Raw genomic sequence first — 25,339 nt, forward strand, 5'->3', positions numbered from 1 at the left:
CCTTTGGTTTATATTAATAGTGACATTGGTTCAAAGAAATTCAGCCGGGCTATCTAAAAAACAAAAACAAAACAACATCAGGCAGTTTGAGTCAATTATGTTGTAGTGTGTCTGACATTAGATCACATAGATCACTTTTACATTTTAATGATGTGAACTGTATGTACATATTTAAAATCTCACCTAGCATTTAAGTACGTAAATAAACATGGGTAATACGACATATTTTATGTCCATTTGTGAATTTTAATTATTATGGTTTTATAAATATAGAGACCTGAATAAGTTGTAATAAATGCACAAAGCTTGGCAGTAATACAAAACCATTTTCATTTTTCAACCACATCACTTATCCCAAAACAGTCGAATCGAGATAATCCGCGAGTGTCAGCAATCTATTTCTGGTTTACTTTCGATTATTTCAACATGTTTGGCGAACGATGTCACAGAAGCTAATGAACCGAAACGAAGGAATTGATCTAACATTTACTGAGCATATTTCTTTATCCGCGGTTGAGTTTTCACAGATTGAAGAGCTAATTAATTATATAATAAAAATAAATTATTATTGATTATTTGTTTAATGGCTTAGTAATCGTTTCATGCGCACAAGCTTTGTAAAATACAAGGTGGCCCCAATCGATTCAGCCACACTTCCAGATCTTATAGGAAATTGAACGCTGAGTAAAAAAGGAGATTAAAACCAGCCTTTATGCGATAGATGCGTACACTTTCTAAAATTGTTAAGTAAGCCGTTCAGATTTTTCGTACATTATTTCATTCAGTAAGGGGTACCCAGCAGAAAACAGTAACATTCGATTTGGGTGAAAAGTAATAAATTAGCCAAAATTCGAATATTTCATGAATCGGATGGGGTTGGTCTAATGTGACGGAGAATTCGATCACCAACAAACGAGGTTTGTAACGGAGAATTTTTTGATACGGCTAGGGTGTTGAAGTTGTGAATTTTCGATAAAAAATGGTGAATTTTGTGTACCCCTTCACCTCCTAACTTCAAAAAATCGCCAAAAATGAAATTTTCTGCTGATCAGGCTGGTTTTAATCTCATTCGACATAGAAATTAATTCTCTACAGATGTTGTTTCAAGCTGTTTTATGGTCAGGCTAACGGTTTACTAATAATTTCTCGAATAATGTCAAAAAACGTGGTTTTTCATGGTTTTTTTTGTCTGTAGCTCGGAACTGAATGGTTTGCGGACACAGGTTCATAGGACCTTTTTTACTCAGCGTTCAATTTCCTATAAGATCTGGAAGTGTGGCTGAATCGATTGGGGCCACCTTGTTGCAGTTTGCATATCCCGTTGGTACGACTATTGCTCCATCTTAAATTTAATACCAAAATGAAAATCAATTAAGGGAGGTTTTATTATGAGTTAAAAGCAGTATATTCAGTTTTTCATATTTGGACGCGAAAATTTGTTTTCAAATTTCAAGACAATGTTAAGAATATGATACGGTAATTAAAGAAGCGGTTAGTTGTGCCGGTATTCAGTGTACAACTCTGAAATTACTCTCAAGGAATAATAAATAATTGCTTTGGGTTAACCATTAACAAGAGAGTTCAAAATTTGATTACGAGAGATTATCTTTCTGACAGCTAAGCCAGGGGAAAATTAACAACGTTCCTATATTTCCGTACCGTGAGAGAAAATGTACAACCCGTGTTGATAAAATATCCTTGGAAAATATGAGATCTTAACGGGTCATAACGCGTATCTTGGAAGTGAGAGAGTACCTTGATAAATATGGCCGTGAAAACACCTTTTCTGGCTCAATAGCTGTCATACCTGTCCTGATAATCGCTAAGAAAAGGATGTATTCTCCTTAATTCTTTCTTTTTCCTAACGTACACAACTCCACTAAGCTAGGGCAAAATGATACATCTGCAAAAAATATCGATATATCAACATTTCAGATAAATAATTTAAATATTTATAAAGAAATGTGGATTTGAATTGCATTTTATCATTAGTTTGTTTTCGTTCATTTTTTGAAGCCCGTTTGTCTTCCTTGTTTGTTCCGTTGTTAGACCTTTTTGTACATGATGTTTCAAAAGACGTGTATGTAAATAATTAATAATACATAAATTGTAATGGTGCCAAATATTAGGTTAAACGACCTAGCTGTTCGCCTGTACAAAAAATAATATTAATAAATAATATCAAACAAACAAAAAGTTTTATTTTTTACGTTATCTATTAGAGAGTTTCAATGCTCCTACACCACTGGTATGAACATCATTAGACATATAAAGTTTCTCCCATAAATAAATTTTGTACATTCCAGGGATAAAATAGGGCTAACCTAGTATTCACTGATTAAATGCTCAGATTGCAGCAGTGTGGATTGTTTGATCTAATTATTTCTGTAGGTGACATGAAACGTTAAAATATACTTTAAATTCACTAAATTCACTAATTTCGTGGTCCGCTTGACCAATTAAATCATTAAAATTAATTAAGGTTTTCAGTTGAGATGAAAAAAAGTTAATGGCACGAGCGGGATTCGAACCCACGATCTTCGGCTAGATACGCCGCTGCTCGACCACTTGAGCTATCGTGACCTCGATCCTCTCGGACATCAACTCAACTGAAAACCTTAATTAATTGTAATGTTAAAATATACTTTTTATGTAAGTTCTTGGTTGAAATGAAAAAATTAGTGTTATGAGCGGGAAGTAATTTGGTCAATCAGACCACTAAGAGTTATTTTTTTTAATCTAATGACTTGCTTGAGATGAAAAGGTTAAAACTTTTTCATCTCAACCAAGATCCTAGCTATAAACAATAATTAATTGCAATAATTAATATTTTCAATTATGACTGCTAAATATATATGGAATAAAAGCTACTTTTCTTCTTTGTCTTTTGAAGTGGCAGCGGGACGACTAATGAACTATTTGACTGACTATTTGTCGCTTTGTGGGTCATTAGAAGGGATCCTTGCTGGTGAATCATTTCTCTATTGTGAGCAGTATGTACATATTACACAGTTTACTTGTACACAGGCGCTCTCATCCTTCACTTTCAACTTGGCTTATAATTGTCAGAATGCTCTGCCACACAAATTCCCTTTCATATTGGGTTGAAACTAATTAATTAAATTTAATTGAAACCATTATACAAAATGCTTTTTCTGGGTGTCTAAAAACACGTGAAGGGCCTTGTTAAATTTTTCCTTAATTGAGTTTCGAATTTATTGGGGAAAAAAACGAAGAGAATCAAGAAAACACTACACGTGCGATAAGTAAAAAAAGATAACTAACTGTATGATTATTGATTATGTACGTTTATTTGTATTTATTATTTACTAACAGGTAGTCTACTTCAAATTTTTCGTTAAAAGTTGAAGAAATCGAATCAAATGATCGAGGATGGAAATTATTTTTTCTGTTTAAGTATTTACTGATTGTAATCCCATTTTTTGTCTATTACAGTTGAACTCTTAAGACGTTAAATGTTATTATCTGTGCTATCATTGTAATGTGTTAGGAGATATCTTAAAAATCTCGATAATCTAAATGTAAAAAAGAGCTTTTTTTAGATAGACAAACAAAACTAATTTGCAGTTGTTGTTTTCTTTCATTCAGTCGAATTTTTTTTCTTGGTTACAGAAGCGTGCATTCGGTATGTAATGTAATTGTACATAATTCTAAAAATACAATTCAAATAAAAGTGCAATTCCAAAAAATAAAACAACTGTCACCTAGACTAAGCCGAAGCCTTTGTATGCTGGAGTCATTGTCTCACTATTTATGACAGTGCAACACAAATAGATAGTAGTTTTTTAATTTTAAACGTATTGGTGAAATGCTGTGTTGTTTATTAATTGTCAGGTTTTATTATTGTCAGTATGTATTTAATTTTTAATGATAGTGTTTATTTTCTTTTTATAAATCTGTATTTTATGATAAATGGATAATCAAGGCTGTTCACATTATTACTGAAATAAAAATAGAGTTAGTCAAGGTTTTCGTGGTCCGCTTGACCAATTAATATCTTTCAATTAATTAAGGTTTTTAGTTGAGATAAAAAAGTCAGTCACGAGCGGGATTCGGGATTGAAAAATGGATAAAAGGAGGGAAAATTCAAAAGGTGGGGGTTGAGATGGGAAGTTAGTGTCCGAGTGGATTGAAGTCGCGATAGCTCAAGTGGTAGAGCAACGGAGTATCTAGCCGAAGATCGTGGGTTCGAATCCCGCTCGTGACACTGACTTTTTTATCTCAACTAAAAACCTTATTTAATTAAAAATAGAGTGCTATATGTATTCTGAATTTATTCTAAGAATAAAATACTCAATCTAGAAAGCTGAATTACGAGACATAATGTTAATTACGTTTTTATTTTGAAAGTGATATCTCCAAGACGCCCTTATAAATAGTTTATGCAAAAATAATACATCAGATTTATTATATGTTTGTTGTGTTATATCGAAAAGGTTTTTGTAATATAGTTTTTAATAATATCTGGGGAGTTATTAAGGCATTTCGTTAACTTTACGTTCTTGTACCCATATGTTTTGATGTAGTTTTAAAGATTTTTCACATCAAAATTATTCTTTCCGCCGAAATTCGTCATTATTTTGACAGAAATAATAGTAATAATGATCTGATAAAACATTTGTTTCTCTTTCTGTTGAATTTTTTTTTGCCCGTTTGAAATGTCCAGCGAAAAGGTAACCTGTACATTATAGTTAATACACCCAGACATTTCTGAACCTTTCGACCTAGGGACGACTTTTCTTCATTAAGGACAGCATCACCTGAGAGATTCGGGTTCAATATCCAGGTTGATATTATGTACTAAAGGTCTGGATAGGAATGCTTTTATACATGAACTCGATATTACAATTTTTCGCTAATGAATTTATTTACAATTTATATTTGAAATGTAAAAATAGTTCAATTAATTCGTGGCTGCGAATCCCGTTCGTGACACTAATGTTTCATCTCAACCAAGACCTTACTTAAAAAGAATAATTAATTGAAATAATTAATACGGTCAATTAGGCCACTAAACATAAATGGTTTAAAATATTGTTTTTAATTGGAAATATTTTGTCGGTCTAGGAAGCTCCTTCGTCGGGCTTCAGTAACAATCAGCATGGAAGAAGGAAAGATGGAAAATGGAAGTGGCGGTATCTTCCGACGATTGCAGTTTTGGAAACTGTTAGGTAAGGAGGGATTGGTATAGTCTTTATTTGTTATTATACAGTTGATGTTTTAATTGTGTTACTAGCGAACCTCTATAGGTAGTAATTAACGAATCTTGGGAATCGTATTTGTTAACTTTTGTTCATAAGATTTTTATCAAATTTGAAAAGTTTTTTCTTCTCTCGAATCAATTTTCATTAGGAAAAAGTAATGGATTTAATTTTTGTATTTAGATTAAGATGAATAACCAGATTTCTAGAAAGATTGTACCTGCCAAGGAATACCACTTTACATTATGCGAAAGTCATCTTACATTATATTGCCTAGCGTTGTACTAATTTTCTTTTTTAATTAAAATAGTCTGCTGGTGTTGGGATTTCAGCTATTAAATAAATTTCTTATTTGTTAAAAGCTTGAGTTAAATAAATATAAATAACGTGTAAAGGTAGTAAAGCGTGATTAAGAAATAAACAATTTTATAAAAATATGTTAGGCCTATGTTAGTGGAATCTAGAGAGGAAACTGGGCCAGAGAAAGAAGAGCTCCGAGGAAAAAAATTACCGCTACAGACTCTAATGAATCCTCGTCAAAAGGAACACTTGAAAACCGTCGGAAAGCACCCCCAAGAGGTCGGCTGCTACAAAGTCCCCCCTCGGGCAATTTATACCAGTAAAACGTGACAGCAGTGGTGTTTTCATTGCAATTCATGAGGTTTAGCGCAAGATTCTCGTTGTCGGTCCTTTTCCTGGTGATGAATCTCTGTAAATTTGGCATCATTCCGAAAACCTGTTCCGAAATTTCCACTTAAATATCTTCGGTAGTTATTTCCTTGCAACAGTTGTGAAAAATTGGAAGTATCGGAGTGCTGATGTGGTTATAAATTTTCATGCGACCCATAGCAGTCTGTACAATGCAGTTGTTGTAAACCGCTCCATCAGAATGAATGCCTATCCCACAATGGATTTCCACCTAGAATCCCTTGGGTAATTCATTAGAACAAATGAGCTTTGCAGTATGAAGGAAATACCCCGTTCAACACATCCTGTGTTCTCAACTTAAGTTTGAATATACAGTCTTACAATTGTTTCCCACTAATACATATTAGCATTTGATTTCATTCATGACCTTAAGCCTACATATTTTTCAATGCTAAAACCTTGTTTTGCCTCGCGTCCTCTGGGAGCAGAAACATGCGAAAAGGTCCTAATTCGATGTCGTCCAAATAGTCATGAAAACTGGCGAACGATCCAAACAGTGTCAGGAGTCTGCCCTCGTCCATTGGGCCCGTCTTGTTCGTCGGAAATATTTTGAAGTTGCGTGAAGTGAACGGATCCAAATGAGTTGGTATCTTTCCTGCAAACTGGTGTGAACAATTTCGCAACAACAAAGACTTTTTTAGCCCACCATGGACTATGAAAAATAAATACTTGTCGTCCAGAAGATTTGGATTTGTCGAATCAAATCCTCCCATACGTACAAGCACACAACCATTTTCATAGTTGAACCTATCGCTTCTCGCAGTCCACCGGCAATCCCAGCCTTTGCGTTTTGCAACAAATTGCCGCAGGTTTCAATAATCAACCATCCTCGGTGTTGGCAGTCCGGGAGCAGACCTCGATCTTATCTGACCGCCGGGGTTGGACTCCGTAGGGATGCTGTCAGCAGCTACACATGCAGTTCCAAACCTATTCGTTTTGGTTTCATTCATAATGGGAACGTTCATTCTTAAATACATCCTCTTCAATTTACTTGCTATTCCCCTCTTTACACATATATGGTGTAACAGTAAATGATAGAAAATGTATAACACTTTTTTGTTACTATTAATTTGTCTTTAAATTTTATTTTACCCATTTATGCATGAACTGAAAAACATTTTAAATTTTTTTTAACATGAATACAACACTTTACGGATAAAAGAAAAATGCAAATTGAGCAATTTTGTTATTAACTTGTCGTATTGTATCAGACGGCCGTTCTTGAGGTATAATTGTCTCTCGGAAATTGCTGTTTTTTCCGACGTAAAAGTGATTTTTTTAAAAATATGACTACATGTGTTCCAGTTCAATCGGAAATGCTGAAAATGGTAGCCCTTATAATTTTGCAGATCATTCCATAAGTGAGCAACTTCACGAAACTGCTTTCTTTTTTCCGTCTTATCTGCCTGGTGTACACGACGAAGCAACAATGGTGATTCTAGCAATAATTTCAATTTGAGGAAAGTCATCTGCGATAACCACTTTCATATTGCCTGTACAAAATTCGGATGAATACTGCGGCAAAGAAACGAGGAACGCAGGCATCATTCGCGCATGAAAACACTGTTTCCAAATGTTTTCTACTTATGAACTTCTATTGGGTTGTCCGGAAAATAATGCAGGATTTTGGTATTAAACAAAAAAAAAGAAACTAGTTACTTTAAAGCAATGTTCTTTAATCAAAATAATTTCCCANACAAATGAGTAATCCTGTAAACGTAAACAGAATATTTTATATAGATTTTTTTTAATGAAAACTTAAAATCCTGCATTATTTTCCGGACAACCCAATACTTACATGAAAACATTCGTAGTTCGCATCTTTCTGCTCCCAGTGGATGCGTGGACTAACTCTTGAATTTTTTCCTATTGATTTGATCTTGATGACTCTTAATCAGTTCAGTTCTGAAACCTCGTTGCCCTGTCTCAGTGTTGAAGGACATTTATCCACATTTTAAACAAGACAGGTGAAGGTTATTAATGATTCTGTTAAATTCGGAAAATTGCCAAAAATATTGAGGTTGCTCGAGCTCTTATGCTGTTGCCCAATAATTGAATTGCTCCGCTATTACCAAATTTAAATTTTTGTTCACATCTTTGCTGCACGGGCATGTCTAATCATATCAAAACTTTTAATATTGGGGACCAATTGGTGTATTGTTTTAAAATTAAGCATCTTGAGTGTGCGTCGGTGGCCGCAACGGTTTATGCGCTGGTTAAGGTCCCGGGTTCGAATCCAGTGGACCTGGATTCGAACCCGACATACTTACAAATGGACACTTTTTCAAAAACATCAAAATGCGAGGGTTCATGTAACCTCTTAGTTTCGTTGTTCCCTCGTTAAAAAAAAGAAAAAATCCTAATAGATGTTTTTTCATTTATTTTTTTATTTTTAACGAGGGTTCGCAACAACAGAGGTTATATCAACCCTCGGGTGCCCGTGTTTTTGAAAAAAGTTTATCTTTTTTTTAAACGAGGGTATTTCAACTACGAAACTATGAGGTTATATGAAACTACCATGTTTAACTATGTTCATTATACTCGTTAAACTTAATATTCTGCCTTAATTTCTTTTATCTTGTGGTTTTTAACTTTCTAACTCGTTATTCACTTAAATATCAAACATACGAACCAGAAATGCATTTTTAGTATTTTAATATTTAATATCTCGTTGCTTTTTATTTTACTGGTTGGATTACATGTATGCAGGGTTTTTCTTTAAGAACTGTAGGCCTTCTATTTCAACAATATTTAGTTAATTAAATCATTGAGGAAGTAACTGGGGATAGCTCATATAATTAAGTTTCTTCCTAAATGGGTCAGAGGCTTTCTGTCCGTTCAGCACATGCAAGCACAGTTATAGAAAATATTTACACAAGAACAGACTCAGTTATACGATCGGAGTGGCGGCTTTGAAGCAAACAAACGACTATGTTACAAATGTTCCATCAATTCGACTCCTTTCTCATACATATTTCACAGTATTAGCCTCATGGATATTCAGCCTTCTGAGTTATAAATGAGAGCTCTTAATTATCACCCCTTGGAGTCTTTTTGTTGGCTTAAGTTTATCGTTTTCTTTCCCTATTCCTAGAGGTATGAAATAATTATTGAGAGAGTGTATATCACTTGAAATTTCTTGTCTTATCTCTAAATGTTCTAATTATTTAATTAAATGAAATGGCCTGATATCAACCTCCTAGGGGGCGTCGGTGGCCGCAACGGTTTAGGTGTTGACACGGCGCTCATCACTGTAAAGTAAAGGTCCCGGGTTCGAATCCATCGGCCCCGCATTCGAACCCGACATACTTACAAATGGGCTTTTTTTCAATAACACCGGCACCCTGAGGGTTTATATGATCTCTGCTGTTGCGAACCCTCGTAAAAAAATTAAAAAAAAAATAAAAAATAAAAATCAACCTCCTAAGCAGAGTGTTAAAGCTGAGACCTACAACATCTCACCGCTATATCGGATTTATTTAGACATTTTCTTGCGTTTTTCTAAAACCTTTTTTTTAAATCAAAATATAAATTGTTATAAGTTGTGAAGAACTTTTGGAAATAAGTATTCCCACATCTCTATTCGATAAGGGAGGTAAGCCTGGTCAGGCGTTTCAATTATGCTAAACCAACGTGTCCTTCAGGTATTACGAGACTGTATATTCACCACTCGGTGCTTCCTTAGTGGTTTGATTTTTTCCCCCTTCCAAATTCCACTTGTAAGTATGTCGGGTTCGAATGCAGGGCCGCTGGATTCGAACCCGGGATCTTTGCCATACAGTGATGAGGACTGTGTCAGGCCTAAATTGTCACGGCCACTGACGCCCCTAATCATTAATCATTACCAATCAACCATGATCCATTATTCTCTGGCTTATTTTATGCAGAATTACAACCTAAACATGCCGTTTCTTCCAAGGATAAACGTGACCAGATATAAAAATACTGTCAATTAAGACTGCTAAAATATATAGATTAATAAATAGTTGAAAAATTATTCTCAATCATTTTAGACGGGGCAAAAATTAATTTCAAATTTTTTTTCCAAGCTCATAGAAACAATTTCCTTTCTCATATATCTTTTGAACACAATTGAGATTGTGAGCATGATATAACAAACAGTTGTATGAATAATCAGATTAAGACTATCATTGTTTTATCTATTTATTTTTAAGGTGCCATTCCAGCTCGATTTGTGTTGTATTTACTTTCTTTTACTGGATTCTTGGTCAGTTTTATGATGAGGACGGATATTAATCTTGCTATGGTTGTAATGGCGAAAATAAAAACTCCCAGTGTGTATAATAAGACAGGGTCTGAGCCGATGTACTGTTATGATACAAGCGTTAATAGCAGTGAAGAAGTTGATGTTAGTCAGGTAATAATTTAAAATAAATATTAATTAAAACAATTAAATTTCCATGTTGATATAAGCCTGTTTGTTTCAGGAAGAGGGAGAATTTGATTGGGATCCTTCAATTCAAACCACAATTATAAGTTCCTTTTATTGGTGCTATGTCCTGTCCCAAGTAGTGGGCGGTTTCCTGGTGCAGAAATTTGGCACAAAGTCTGTATTTGGTTATTCCCAACTTGCAACGGCAATGTCATCTATGCTTATACCAAAAGGTGCAGAAATTCACTATGTAATTCTTATTATTCTAAGATCTATACAAGGAGTGGCTTCTGTAAGTTTTCCTGTTAATGTTCTTGCAATATTTCTTTCCTAGTAAATGTCAATTTATTTATTACTTTTAGGGATTTACTTGGCCGGCTATGTACTCAATGATTGCACATTGGATTCCACCTACAGAAAGGAGTAGATTTATGTCATCATTTCAGGGTAAATCATTTACAATGTTAATTTTTTTGTTTTAATAAGAGTTAAATTTTATAGGTTTTACAATTGGTATTGGTTTGACTTATCCAATTTGTGGCTTTATAATTGCCCATTATGGTTGGAGGCCTGTGTTTTATACAACAGGCTCTCTGGGTCTATTGTGGTGTGTATTTTGGTGGTTTCTTGCATTTGATACTCCTCAGGAACATCCTCGCATCTCAAAACAAGAATTGGCTTATATTCAGAAGTGCACTGCTACAACAATTGCAGAAAATAAGGTGTGCTTTTTAAATGAAGATTTTAATTTACATAAAGGTTAATTAATTCAAAGAGGTTATTTGGTCAATTGGACTATGAAATCTAATGGATTTTAATTTAATTTTAAAATAAAATTATTATGGTGAAATAATCAAATTTTTTAGATTACAAAAGTTCCTTGGATTTCCATCTTGACATCGTTGCCTGCTTGGGCAATAGGTATTACAACGTTTGGCAGGATTTGGGTTCACTATACATTCATCATTCCTGGACCTCTTTACATGAAAACGATTTTAGGTTTTAGCATACAAAAGGTTGAACACTTCTTATAGTGTGTCTTATATATGTTTTCCTATTACATTAATGTTTCACACATTTACAGAATGGAATTCTTAATGGTGCTCCATTTCTTTTGAGCTATCTCTCCTCTGTTGTTTTCTGTTATGTAGCAGATATTCTTGTAACTAAACGAATTATTCCTCTCACTGCAGTTAGAAAAATATTTACTGCTTTATGTAAGTATATGAAATACTTTTAGCGGAAAGAGTTGAGGAAATTTAATGATTTATTATTTTATTCCAGCTCAAGTAGTCCCAGGCATATTAGTTCTTTTAATAGGATTTGTGGGGTGCAATTTAACACTTGTCCTCAGCTTGTGGTTTGTTGCTGTTACACTTATAACAGCATCATATGCTGGAGCAATGGCTAACATTGTCGATATTGGCCCTAATTTTGCTGGTGAGATTTGATTGTAGATGGGATGTTTTCTTTTTAATGTTTATTTATTGATTTATTTTTTCAGGACCAGTTTTGGCTTTTGCACAAACCATTCATATGAGTGCAAGTTTCATATCACCTCTTGTAGCTGGATATATCCTGAAAAATGACGTGAGTTAAAAAATAAAATAAATACAATAACTTATGATAATATTTTATCAGATTTTTTAAATTGGATTGATAGAATCAAGTGTGAGTTCTCACACCACAATCCTCTTAAACCAACTGTATGTATTCAACATTGAAGGCCGATACTAACAACATTGATTTTTCTAGACAACATTGGGACAATGGAGAAAAGTGTTTGGCATTACTTCTATAGTTGCTGTTGGCACATATTTCGTTTATCAAGCATTTGGCACATCTGAGGTTCAGTCATGGAATTACCCTAAGGAGACAAAACAATTGCCTCAAATTGAACAAAAGGAACCTCTAAAATCACCTAATGGCACAACTGGAAAAAATTCATTCGATGAGGAAGAAAACCCGTAAGAAATATTTTTATTGGCGGTCAGAAATGAAACTGGAAGGTAACAATTAATTAAATATATATAAATAAAGGCCTAGACTGAAAATTCTGCAGATTTATACTGAAAATTTCAACATTACAAATGATTAATTAATTTCCTTCCACTTTGATGTTTTGTTTACATATTTATTTTCATTAACACTTAACGGGAAATCAATTCATGTTATTATTATTCTTACACATTTTGTTTTGTCTTGTTAACAAAAAGATAAAACTCAAACTTCTTTGTTCTAAATTTGATATATTACATATCATGTTTTTATTTATATCATCAAACTAAAAATAGTTTCTTATTTGGAAGTTAATTTTTAAAAAGAAAAGAATGGATTTAAAAAAAAAAAGTGATTGAAATGTTATTCTTTGGTTATAAATAATATTTTGACTCAACGATTTGAAATTAAGCTTAGGAAGTACAAGTACTTTTTACAGATTAGTAACAAAACAACATTTTAAAGTTTTACTATAATAAATTATTAATTTAGTTTAGCATGGATAAAAATAGTACTTTAGCCAAAGTAATTACACTGTGATATATAATTTTTACCAAATGTATATTTAAAAAAAGTTTTTTGTCAGTGAATGTAATTTTAAAAATCACCAGGATGTAACGGCCTTTAAAATCTTATATTTAAATTATTCATAACTAAAGCTGACAAAATCTGATGGAAGTCGTATGTTAAAAGAAAGTTGTGGCACTATAAATATCAGCATTGTTGTACGTGACATGTTTATTTTTGTATTGATTTTTTAAATGTAATGTTGTATTAAAAGGAACTGTGTGTTATGAAGGTTTTTATAACATAGATATTTTAGCACATACAGACATGACATTTCTTTTTACTTTGAATCATTTACATTCCGATGTACTTAAAGTTTCCTTAGTGAAATGATATTTTGGAACAATTGTGATAGAGGAAAACCATAATTTAAAATGTATTATTTTTCTAGTTGGAATTTTTGTGTATTATTTATATGTTTTGTTTATCAGTTACAAATTAAAGAAAAGACATGATGGTTTATATAATTATATAACATACTATTCGTTTATTAGTTTTCGTTATTAGTGAATGGATCAGATCAATTGTGTATGTACTAGTTCAACAGTTCAACAGATGACAATACTATTTGTTGCATTCTGTCATAAGTAATATTAATACATTTTAAAAATTAACTAATTTGTAATTCAATTTTAAAATGTGAATATGTGATAAAACTATTGATTAAATTTTACTCTCAATAAATTCACTAATTTTGTGGTCCGCTTGACCAATTAATATATTACAATTTTATCTCAACTAAAAACCTTAATTAATTTAATTTTACGTTACAAAATTTGTAAAATAAAAAAAAATTGTTCCCATAAAAAATTGTTTTTGTAATTTTCATTGTAACATTTATTTAGAGTAACATTTATTTGTCTTCCGAAATTTGTCTATTCATAAAAATATACTCTGTTAATTGAAGCTAAAACCTTTAATTAAACATCAATTAACTATGTGACATGATAAATGTTTTTACTACTATTTTCAAAAAATGACCAATTCTATTATTTAAATTTAATTTTTACATATTTTCATAGTTGATAACCACTAGTGCCTTGTAAGTTTCCAATTAGGCAAGGATCCATTGCTGTTTAATTTTTAATTTTTTAAATGTGTTGCTCTAAATTTATTTTCAGGCAAGTTTATATATAATTACAATATACTAGCTTTTAATGGTCCATAGGTGCTCAAAAGCCCACGTTTGTTATGTGATTTTTCTGTAAACATAGTTTAAGGTTTAAGCAAATTGCCTAATAAAAATCTCAGTGAATGTATTGTATTTAAGAAATATTTAAAAATTAGTTAGGAGTAAACATTACGAACCATGACACAAAATTTTCTTGAAAAAGACTTGTAGGTAGCAAGTATGTTGAATGATTGAATGATGTATAGTGAAATAAAAAAATTGAATATGTTCAGTAATAGTTGCATTATTTTACCTTTCTAATATAATAATGTCCTTTCAGTATGAGACTGATATAACATCCTTCAGAGAAATTGGTAATATCTCAGTTACCATCCACTGATCTATCTTTATATGTATATAAATGTTGATTTATGTCCAGTGATTATGTCTAATAAAATGTTTCTATTTTATCTAAACCTTTTTCAACTTTTTTATCTTTCTAATTATTGGGGACCGCGGTAGCCGAGTGGTTAGCATGAGAGACTCTCACGCCGCGGTCGTGGGTTCGATTCCCACCGTCGCCTCTGGCCATTTTTTCCCGATAACCCNAAAAAAAAAAAAAAAAAAAAAAAAAAAAAAAAAAAAAAAAAAATATTGCCACTTTTTTTCAATATTGTACACTGTCTTTAAAAGGAGAAACAATAATTAAAACCCTGTGAAAACCACATTGATAATAGATTATTATGGAAAAAGCATAATGTTTTCTCCACTGTGGCCTGTATAGGCCTATCGAAGAACCCCTATGATGAAGATGATACAGAGAAAAGTATATCTCTTCTTATAAAACTAAGCACTTTACTTGTACCACTTAGTGCGCCTCTCTTGGTGCTAGAATCTGTAGAAATTACAAAAATTGCTATACCATATTCAGCGGCTGGATATCTGTGCATATGATTCCAGCCTAGTGAATTTATAAAGGATATATATACCAATAATTTCTTATCAGTTTTGATAGGGTTGGCAAGTATCTATCTCTACTTTGCCTATTTTCTTTAGGTGCTAGTTAAGATAGTAGTGCTGTATAATTTTCCTTAAATCTTTCCTACTGAGAGACAGCAATACCTTTGCCTTCTGTTTTAAGAGACTTATAATCTCTTAGCTTGCCTCATACATTGTATTTTTGGTTCGTTGTTTGCGCTTTTCTTTCTCAAGCCATTTTTCCAGCCCCAACTTTAGCACAACTGTCTGGTGTGCCTAGTTGAGGTTCCAGTTCCATGGGTGAGAGGGCTGCCCCTTGTTTGGCTAGTTGGCCTGGAACATACCTCAAGACCAGGGCTATTAGGCAATTTAAGTATTCCCATTCTATTTGTAGCTAAAATCATACAGGGATAGCCAAAATAACTTTCATAAAAAGTAATATTTTTTCTTCTTAACAATCTTATCTCCTCCTCTTTAGCTGTTATGACTTAAAATTACCAAAATCATATGTCCACTTTCATGGAACACAACCTGGAGTGTTCCATGAATCTGTGCATATGGTTTTTGTAGTTTAAGACATAACAGCTGAAGAGGAGTAGTGGTTAGCACCCAATAATCGATACTTGTTTATTTTGGATGTTTCCATTTGGGGAACAGAGTGAGAAAGATAAATAATAACAGTCTATAGAATAGAGTAAGAAGTCTTCTATCAAGATAATATAATATAGTTGTTGATTGTTAATCAACTAGAAATGTTAGACACCATAGTGGACAGAACAACAGTGGTAAAAATCCATATATGCATCTGGTAATCATAATTGATCGTATTGATTATTTAAATCAAATTACACTTATAATCTAAGGTCTTGGTTGAGACAAAAAATATGGCAAAAAGAGGTAAAATTCGAAAGGTTGTTGGCTGAGAAGATGAGTTGGTGTCCAACTGGATCGAAGTCACAATAGCTAAAGTGGTTAGGCCAGGGGGGTATTGAGCCAAAGGTCATAGGTTCAAATTCAGCTCATGACACTTGCTTTTCGGTCTCAAGACCTTAGATATAATCAAATAGACTGGAATTAATCAAACTGCACAAAACAAATAACCCTATGCCTTTCTATATAGTGAGTCCCTAGAATTGAACCGGGAAGTTCATTAATACATTATTAAATTTTGAGTAGAAATTTTTAGATGAATGCTAGTTCTGTTTAGTCAAATTGTATATTAAAATAAATTCATAAAGTGAATGACATAAAAAAAATGTTGCTTAAAACAAACATGGACTCTTCACACCCAAGTGAAACAAAGTTATGAAATACTACAAAGCACTCTCATGACTCTTGATAAATGGTCTAATTTACCTCCATTGAACAAGACTGCTTTATAAAACTATTGTGAAGCTGATATGGATTATGGGCTGGAACTGTGGGGGTTCAGCCAAACATTCCAATATCCTAGATCCATAATCCTCAGAAAAATCCTTGATGCTCCCTTTTAGGTGTCCAACCCATACAGACATAAATATTCCTTTTATCCAAGATGTAATCCACCCTGTTATTGCCAAAACTCTCATCCCGGCTAATTTCCTCTAAACCCTCCAATTAAAAAGACGATGGCCAAATGAGTAGTTTAGTGATACTAATCTCAATTAAATAGAGAACACAGAGTTCTGCCAGTGGGCAGTTTCTCCACTCTTCTTTATTTAATTGTTTTACACACTCATTGTTACTTGGTACCCAAATGAGGGTAGTTGTAATACGATGTAAATAAATTTAAAAAAAAGAATCGTTTAAAACATGAAAAATCTGTCTTTTTCAGGAAGTTTATAAAGAAAAGAGGGTTTTTAACCGCCTTACGGAAGTGACGTTGTATGAACAAATTACTACCAAACAAACTATATAATTCATACGCTTATCAATAATTATGTAAACAATTAATCGTTATATTTCTTTTAATGTATATTTTAATTGATTTTATGATGGATTGGCTAATATGTAATAATATATTGAAAAGTGTTAATACATTAATACATTTTTTCCAATTTTGTTGTGTTATTCTAAAAAATTAATTTAAAACATAGACTTTTGTAATAGTAATAATTTTGAAAATATGTTGAATAAAAAGTCGTGTTAACTATTTGTCAGGCTGGGGCTATTTAGTGTATGACGGCGCACTCTAGTCGGCCTCGGCTAATCGATAGACGCAGTGCTGCTCAGGGAGACGGAGTTGTTCCTCATACAAGTAGAGAAGCTTTGTAGATTCTGTTTTGTCGGAGAGCAAAAAGAAAAGTGGAATTCTCCTTAAGAACCGGCCGTCGTTCCGATTATGTGCAAAAAGTTTTGAAAGAGGGAGGAGAATAGGATCAAATCCGCGTGGGGACGAGTTGTGAAGTTAAAGCAGTGACAGTGAGGACTTTGATGAAGAAGGAGCAGCAATGATAGGCCGATCCGAGACCCTGCTTGCCCTCGCTGCTTGCCTGCTCTGCGGTAAAGTCTTGGCGACAGTCGAACCGCCCACAGAAGGTAAACAGGAATGCTTAATTATTACAATTTTCGTTCAGTTCCGAGTGTAAACCGGGCCACCCGCCGGGACGATGCCACTCGGGTCGAAACTCGGGATACTTTTTGACACAGATTCCATTGTCGGACCGGCTCGGGTAGTGAAGGTAAAGGAAACGCCACCGGCTCACGGTGCGATCCGCGGCGACGCGCTTCCCGCCGGGCCAGACGGAGAAAAAAAATCAATTTGTCAAAACAAACCCAACTCTCTAATTCGCTGATAACTCAATTTTTTGTGTGTTTACAAATTTTACAATTTCTATCGATAAGTCTTAAAATGATATCTTTTATTTCCGACTTCTTTGTATTTGTTCTGTCAAACGGAAAAAAAACTGTTGTTGTTTTTTTCCGTGCCCACTCTTCTTATCACACTCCTCCGCACAAGTTATCAGAAAGTCGCGACTTATATGCACTCCGTCAAAAACAGAGAACGTCCATTCAAATTTAAACATATCGACAAAAGGTAATGGGAAGAAAAAACAAGACTGACCGGAACAGTGCACTCCAAATGTCCATAACCCCAATAATATTATTTTGAGATTAGACCTTTTTTTAATTTAGAACCAAACGAGTTTTGTTCCGACTAATTCGACCACTTTCTCCGAGTAATCAGAAATTCCCAAGTCGACAACTTCTGCATATGCCCAACTCACAAATCCGATACTATCCATGTATAGCCATCAGTTCACATCCATTTCAGAAAATAAAATAAATTGAATACAACACAAAAATAATTATAAAGACTGAATAGAAATACAGAGGGGGTTGTAGGAATGGGTTTTGGGACTTGAAGTTCACATGGGGTAGAGGATAATTAATTTTTTTATTCCTTTTAAAGTTTCCCCACTCCTGAGAGATGTTTCCCTTCTCCTGGTTATTATTTTCGTTACTTCTGTTATTCGTACTGTTATTTTCGCGGTATTCTGGGTATTATAATTATTTCGATTAGAAATGTGTGTTTCTTAGTGACCTCTTGTTTCATAATTTGTTGAAGTCGTGAGGAGCGGTCAAGAATGAGGTAGTTTAGAAAAACACCCTTTTAATTTTTTCCGGGCGTTTCGACCTTTTTCGGGCCATCTTCAGTGCCTGGGTGAATTACAAAACATGTTGATTGGAAAAAATACAACTTATTTTTACATTATATTTTATATTTACAATTTAAATTGTAGTTTTTGTAATCAGCATATGTTTTGTAATTTACCCAGGGTCTGAAGATGATCCGAATAAAGGTCGGAATGTCGGTAAAAAAATGAAAAAGGTTTTTTCTAAACTACCTCATTCTTGACCGCTCTTCACCACTTCAACAAATTATTTCGGTTGTTATATCTCCTATCTTTGTAAATTTTATTTCTTTTGTAATTATGATATGATTTTTTTGAACATTATCTCGGTTGTACGCTATAAGTGTGTATAAGTGTTTTCACCGTTATAAATTTTATTTTGTGAATTAAAATTTTGTTTATCGTATTTTTCCCGGTTTGTTAGGTCTTCATTTGTCTTAGAAGTGTTTCTTCCTTCTCCCCTTTAGGACAATTCAAGTTCCCCGACTTGGTTAATTAAGAGATCGAGTTCTTGAATTATCGTTGGAATTTTTTGAAAATGAAAATAAGATTTAGTTTTTTGGATAACTCCATCGAGAATGCTATGTGTGTGTGTTTTTGTGTAGATGTGTCATTGCTGTCTGTCGTGTTGAGAGTGCCTACGACACAGAGCAATGGCACATCTACACAAAAAAACACACTTTGAGCCCTGAAGATGATCTCAATACAAAATGGTAATCTTCATGTAAACTATTCTTCAGTAAATCCGTTATTAAAAACGAGGATTAACTTTTCTTTGTTTTTGGTTTGTATTTTATATTTTGTTTTATCCAACTAGCAAGAATATTCTGTTAATTTAATTAAAACTAAAAAGGAAAAAAAAATACAAATATTCCTATTCATTTTTGAGCAGTTTATGTTACGATACTGTCCTTCTAGCGCCTTTCTTCTCTGTTCCTTTTGACAAATTTATGATTTACACTATATTTCTTTCCACATAAAATAGTTGTTAATTATTGAATGTTTGCAGTATAATAACGTAATAGGATTGAAACGTCATGGCACAAGTTATTAGAAATTTGTTGATTTTGCTTACATGTAATATAACAAACTGTAAAGGGCGGCGGGTAAAATAAATACAATGGGAGGAACGTCGTTCATACCGCACGTTCTGAGAATTGAGATATACATATAACAAATTAACACATAAATAAAGGGTAAAAGAACATATTTTGCGTTCAAAACTACCCAGTAATTAAAATAACGATTTTAATGGCCATATAGGTAACGTTCGTAAAGGCTTTATATACGAGATAATGTTGATAAACCAAATCTGAGAGCAATAAGGTCTTTTCCATCAGACGTGGTAAGTATATCAAGTTACCTGACCATAAGGATTATCAACGGTAATAATACTAGTAATAAAATAACAGTAATATTGCCCCGAGGAATATCGAGTACTCTGGGTAGTGTGAATGATATGCTGTTTATTTGTAATTTATTAGCGTGAATAGAGAGGTTCATCTCCAATTACCCGAGGAATATCGGATATTCTTGGGTAGTGCGAAGGCTAACCAGACTACCATGTTTTTATCTTGTTCCTGTTTTTCTGTGTTTTTGTGTTTGTTATTTATCTATCTTATTTTATCCACAATTGACGAGGCTCCGAGGTACAGAGAGGCTAGCAATAGGACAATGAAAAGACAGAGTAGTTACAGTCGTATCATAAAATATCGTACCTCTGCTGGATAAACAGAAAAAGAAATTAGCAGGATTAGAACACGAGAAAGATAAACATGTAAAGCTAAGGAAGAGAGAGGGCTGGCATGACCAATGTAGTTTGCCGGTTCTAAAATTTAAAAGTTCAAATTCTCAATATGATCGTAATGCTTTTTCTCATTAAAGAAACATTGTGAACTATGCTAATATTTCAGTGAATTCAAATTTTTTTTTTGTAGAGATTCATTAGATCCAACGGTATTCGACTAAACATGGCCAATAAATTTCCTCAACTGCATATTTTCTTATCATTTAATAATTTTGATAAAAACTTCACTCTGTTAATTGTTAACGTCTTTTCTAGTAATCAATAATTTTGTTTCGTTGATTTTATTTATTTTTATACAAACATTATATAAAAAAAATGAATAGAAATAAATTAAAATTTTTAATAATTAAAGGTCTGTTTATTAGACATAAATTGCTAAAAGTTAATTGTTTAATTATTATTTAATGGTTTATTAGCAATTAATATACAAAGGGAAGTTTTTCTTTTTTTGTGTATTCACTTCCGGTTTCAACTTGTCATTTGAAGTCCTCTTCAATGGTTTATTGCTCTTTTCATGCTCTTTTTTTTTCAACATGTGCTCAACACATGTCGAAATTAAGACAAACATATTTTTAAAAAATATTTTCTATATATTTGTATATTAGGTTGTATATCTATATTAACGTCCCAACATTGAAATTTCAGAGATTTTAGATGCATATTAAGTTAATTGTTTGTTTTAAATTATTTTTTAATAATGTTTAATTATTTATTAATTTTTTATGGCTTGGCTCTAGACCAAACCCCGTCTTACATACAAATAATTGAAAAAAATATTATCCAAAATTCCAACGTTGCTTGAAGCACTTTTTCAAAACGGACCAATAATAGAAAAGTAATAATAGTAATAGTACCTTATGTAGAGAAAGGTGGTTCGATGTGTCCCACATAATACAGGCGAATCATGCCTTGGCTCCATACAGAGAGCGTGTAGGCATGCCGCCGGTCTTTAGAAGAGTTCTCGAACACGGTAGCGAGTTTCAGAGTCCCCTGTTCCGCTTTTTAGGGGAAATTGGTTTATTTTTACTGTATATAGTATGTTTTATGTGTTGTGTCTATATGTTTTGTCTGAGTGCATGTATTTATTAGCGTGAATGGCGAGGGGTGAGGATGAAATAAAACGTCATCATCGCCCCTCGAACTTTGAGAGCGTAAGCGTACTCCATCGACCCCAATCTAGATTAGTTTAAGTATAGGTCGGTGGAGGAATATCAAGCACTCCACCGACCAAACTATGAATGTATTTATTTGTATGAATGTAGTGTTTGAAAGGGTAAAAAGAATATAGACTTAGTTGGGGGCTGAAATGGCCTAGATGTCGCCTAGCCCCAGTAAAAAAAAAGTAATAGTAAAGGGGTATTCAAATGCGAAGCCGAAATCTGTAGAGAATAAATAAAAAGTTAGAAAATTTGTGTATATTCATTTTGCTACTTTGGTTATGAACCATTAAAATAATAAATATAATCCTACTATTAAAAACAAAATTATTAATTTGTTTCTGAAATTTCAAAATATGAACAAGATGTAACCCAAAGCACAAGTAGGCTGACAACTGCTGCATTTACATGTCGCCAGATATTGCATATTCTCCATTTATAAGTTGTATAATCGTGTTTGTATTTTCGCATAATAAAGCGATATGGTCATGGCAGTATAAATTAACAGCTAAACTAAAAAAAAGTTAAAAAAAACCAGTAAAGTTTCATAGTATCTATGTAAGCTTACAATAAAGCTAAGTTGTTTACATTTTTTGTTTTACAAATAAGAAGTGTAGCAGGATTTAAACATTAAGTTAGTTGTTTAGAACCGTTGCATGTACACACATCGATAATGTTAATTAACATAATACTCCCTGAAAGAAAGTGTTAGGAATTGTTTTTATTATTTTATTTTTTTACAGTGTCAAAATTAGCAATGTTTTAAAAGTAAAAGAACTTATAAACGATTTAACATTTAAACAAATCCAGTAAATGGCAGGTGAATATGAATAGGACGGAAGGAATGTCGTTGGTACTTTTCATACTGAAAACCAAAATGTGTTGTAATAAACTGAAAATCAAACCAGTCAAAAATGTAAGGTTCGATTAAATAGACTTATTTATCAGAAGTCTTAGGCAGACTTCTTGTATCAGCCTGCCAGCAAGTTGAATTTGGGTGATAATATTTTCTTTAGAGGTATATGGAGCAAAAAAAAAAAAAAAAAAAAAAAAAAACACAAATACAGAGTAACTTAATATTTGTGTTAATGTATTTTTTGGACAAATAAAGTCCTCAATTGCTGAAGTTTTTTTAACGCTTTATACCTAATTGATAATTAAAATGATTATTCACTGGGTGTAAAGTCTGTTTTGCTTTAATGAAAACAATAATTTTACCATACTAATTATTTAATAAAAGTTTTACACACTTCTTTCCAGCCCGTATTCCGACAAAGTATTAATAAATATAGGAAAAAAGCATACAAAATTTCTTTAACGTAGGGTGAAAACATAGACATATCAATGCAAAACGCTTTCCCAAACAATGCAAAGTTAAACCGTGTGCTGTTTTAAAATTGTTATTTCAAGATAGGGTTAAACTAATAATAGGACTTCACTGTTGATGTTATCACAGAACCTGTTTTCCCAAGTTATTAAAGTCTGAAGATGCCCAAATAAACATTTTGAACTATTGTGAAGTTTTGCTAATTGGTCTGCGAGTTGTCAAACAAGTATTGTTCCGTATTCATCAACAAGCTACCAACGAATGTTATAAGCAATTTTGAATAATTATATATATGTTCAGGAATGGACATTTAAAACATAAATATTAATTTCCTAGTTTTCGTGGTCTGCTTGACCCATTAATGTCATTCAATTAATTAAGGTTTTTAGTTGAGATAAAAAAGTCAATGACACGATAGGGATTCGAACCCACGACCTTCGGCTTGATACGCCGCTACTCGTGACTTCTCAAACTCATGAAGTCACAATAGCTCAAGTGGTAGGTTCGAATCTCGATCGTGACACTGACTTTTTTTATCTCAACTAAAAACCTTAATTAATTGAATAAATATTAATAATACAGGAATTGGAATATGTAAAATAATGGACGGCTGTTTAATAACCATAAATACATAGTACAAATTCAGCCAATTCCGCATAAAAACAAATCTGGTATATGACACCGCTGGAGTTTAAGTTCTATTTCAAAGATAATTCAAAAAGTGAAAACGTTACAAATATATGTATAAGATTTAACATTTTTGCAATGTTAATTTAAAGGATAATGAATCTAGTCTAATTAATAAAAGAGTCTTTCCGAGGAATCGAAATAGTTGGGTCTAGTTAATTAATCATTATAGTTTGACCGTAGTTGTAGTTTTGTAGTTGGATCTACATATCCTCGTTGGTTTGTTTGTTAGATCGCAAAGTCCAATGCACGTTCATCACCCACATACGACATGGATATACTGACAATCACTCATTGTGCTAACGACCGTCTCAACTAATTCATATGTTATGCCTTTTATCGAATATGAAACAACACTTTTTAGTTTTAGATTTTAGTTCATAGGCAGCCACAAGAATGGAGAAGTATAGGTGTTTCATTAAAACATGAATAACAACGAATAACAATGATATGTGATACGTGTCCCAACAATTGACATACGAACGGGCAAAATATGTCGGTTTTTGAACATTGGCTCGTCGTTTTTGGTCATCCTTGAACAACTTGGTCCGCGTACTGTCGTTGTGTTTTAAAGATGGCGAATGTAGACATCAGGAATGATGTGTTGATGTTAGTTTGTTAATGATAATTAGTATATGTTTTGTGGACATAATTGATCGTATTAATTGTTTTTAATTAATTGTACTTTTTTTCTAAGGTTTTGGTTGAGATGAAAAATTTATCGTCACGAGCGGGATTTGAACCCACGACCTATGAGCTAGTCCGGTGACATGTACTTTTTCTTCTCAACAAAGACCTTTGATAAAAAGTGCAAATAATTAAAAATGATAATTAGATTAAAAATTTTCATTTTACCTTACGTCAAAAGTAGCATTTCACTTTTTAACGATTTGCTAAGTGTTATTAGGTAAATTTGTAATGGAAAACCCTTATTAGTATGAAATGAAATTCCGAGTCTAATTAGAGTTAATAAACAATTTGTAACGTTAATTCGAAATTTGAATTCTTTTTTCTTTTTTTTTTTCCACAAAAATAAAAACACCAAATTTATTACTGCAAAAATACAAATTTAATGCTGGTTTTATTCCCTTCAATTTGGCCAACCTTCTTCTCCATTAGAAACTTTTTGGAAGGATTCAACGATCCTATAAGAATCTCAGAACAAAATTTTGACATTCAGTCTAAAGAAAACTTTCTCTGCCGTGATAAGGTTTCCATCCATGTATGGCAGGGTGGTGGAAAGGAGAAAAATAAATCCTAAACAAATCGTTTTTTTATACCAAACAATCGATTTTATTTTAAACGTGGGTCCTTATTGGATTTATCAAAGCGTTTTAAATATTAAACGAAATCTGAAATTTATACTGTCAAATAGCAAATACTTGTGTCGGCAAGGGAACAAGCACAAAACTGCAATTAAGTTATAAACGGCACCGAAGCAACTAGGTAGGAATAATTTAAGGGAAATAATTGGGACGCCAGGGCCGTTCGTTTTATATGGGCTTGTATAAATTCTGCACTGTATTCAGTTATCAATTGAAATGTATATTTTTTTTCCAATCCAACGGAGCGATATTGTAACATGCAATTATTTACTGGGCTCATTATGGCAAAAAGAGACGTATCTAGTTTTCAATATGAATTATTCGAAATGGTTTTGTCAGAATGAAATTCTACATAAATCTTTCTATTTCACGTTATTTTACCTTATACGAGAGTTTAATTATTTTACATAAAAACACATTTATACAAAAGTTAGCTGTTTATACA

The 25,339-nt window shown here is 32.8% G+C and overlaps 2 protein-coding genes across 5 annotated transcripts in view; both read left to right on the forward strand.

Annotated features, from left to right (window-relative positions):
- Positions 1-12,461, forward strand: part of LOC106665023 (sialin) — a 56,224-nt gene extending 43,763 nt beyond the window's left edge. For all 3 annotated transcript variants that reach the window (XM_014391152.2, XM_014391155.2, XM_014391154.2), the window contains exons 2-11: positions 5,089-5,192; positions 10,106-10,308; positions 10,379-10,615; positions 10,686-10,770; positions 10,825-11,045; positions 11,190-11,339; positions 11,408-11,540; positions 11,608-11,763; positions 11,828-11,913; positions 12,079-12,461. In XM_014391152.2, coding sequence (XP_014246638.1) covers positions 5,123-5,192; positions 10,106-10,308; positions 10,379-10,615; positions 10,686-10,770; positions 10,825-11,045; positions 11,190-11,339; positions 11,408-11,540; positions 11,608-11,763; positions 11,828-11,913; positions 12,079-12,294 — 1,557 coding nt within the window. In that variant the 5' untranslated portion in view covers positions 5,089-5,122 and the 3' untranslated portion in view covers positions 12,295-12,461. The remainder of the gene's footprint in view (positions 1-5,088; positions 5,193-10,105; positions 10,309-10,378; positions 10,616-10,685; positions 10,771-10,824; positions 11,046-11,189; positions 11,340-11,407; positions 11,541-11,607; positions 11,764-11,827; positions 11,914-12,078) is intronic.
- A 4,682-nt stretch (positions 12,462-17,143) lies between these two features.
- LOC106665022 (calsyntenin-1) overlaps positions 17,144-25,339 on the forward strand; it is a 116,331-nt gene continuing 108,135 nt past the window's right edge. The window contains exon 1 of one of the 2 annotated variants that reach the window (XM_014391151.2): positions 17,144-17,494. In XM_014391151.2, the coding sequence (XP_014246637.1) occupies positions 17,407-17,494 (88 nt within the window). In that variant the 5' untranslated portion in view covers positions 17,144-17,406. The remainder of the gene's footprint in view (positions 17,495-25,339) is intronic. The other variant, XM_014391150.2, reaches the window with a different exon arrangement.

The sequence above is a fragment of the Cimex lectularius genome, unplaced genomic scaffold, assembly GCF_000648675.2.
Source record: "Cimex lectularius strain Harlan isolate CLEC.00 unplaced genomic scaffold, Clec_2.1 scaffold32, whole genome shotgun sequence".
NCBI lineage: Eukaryota > Metazoa > Arthropoda > Insecta > Hemiptera > Cimicidae > Cimex > Cimex lectularius.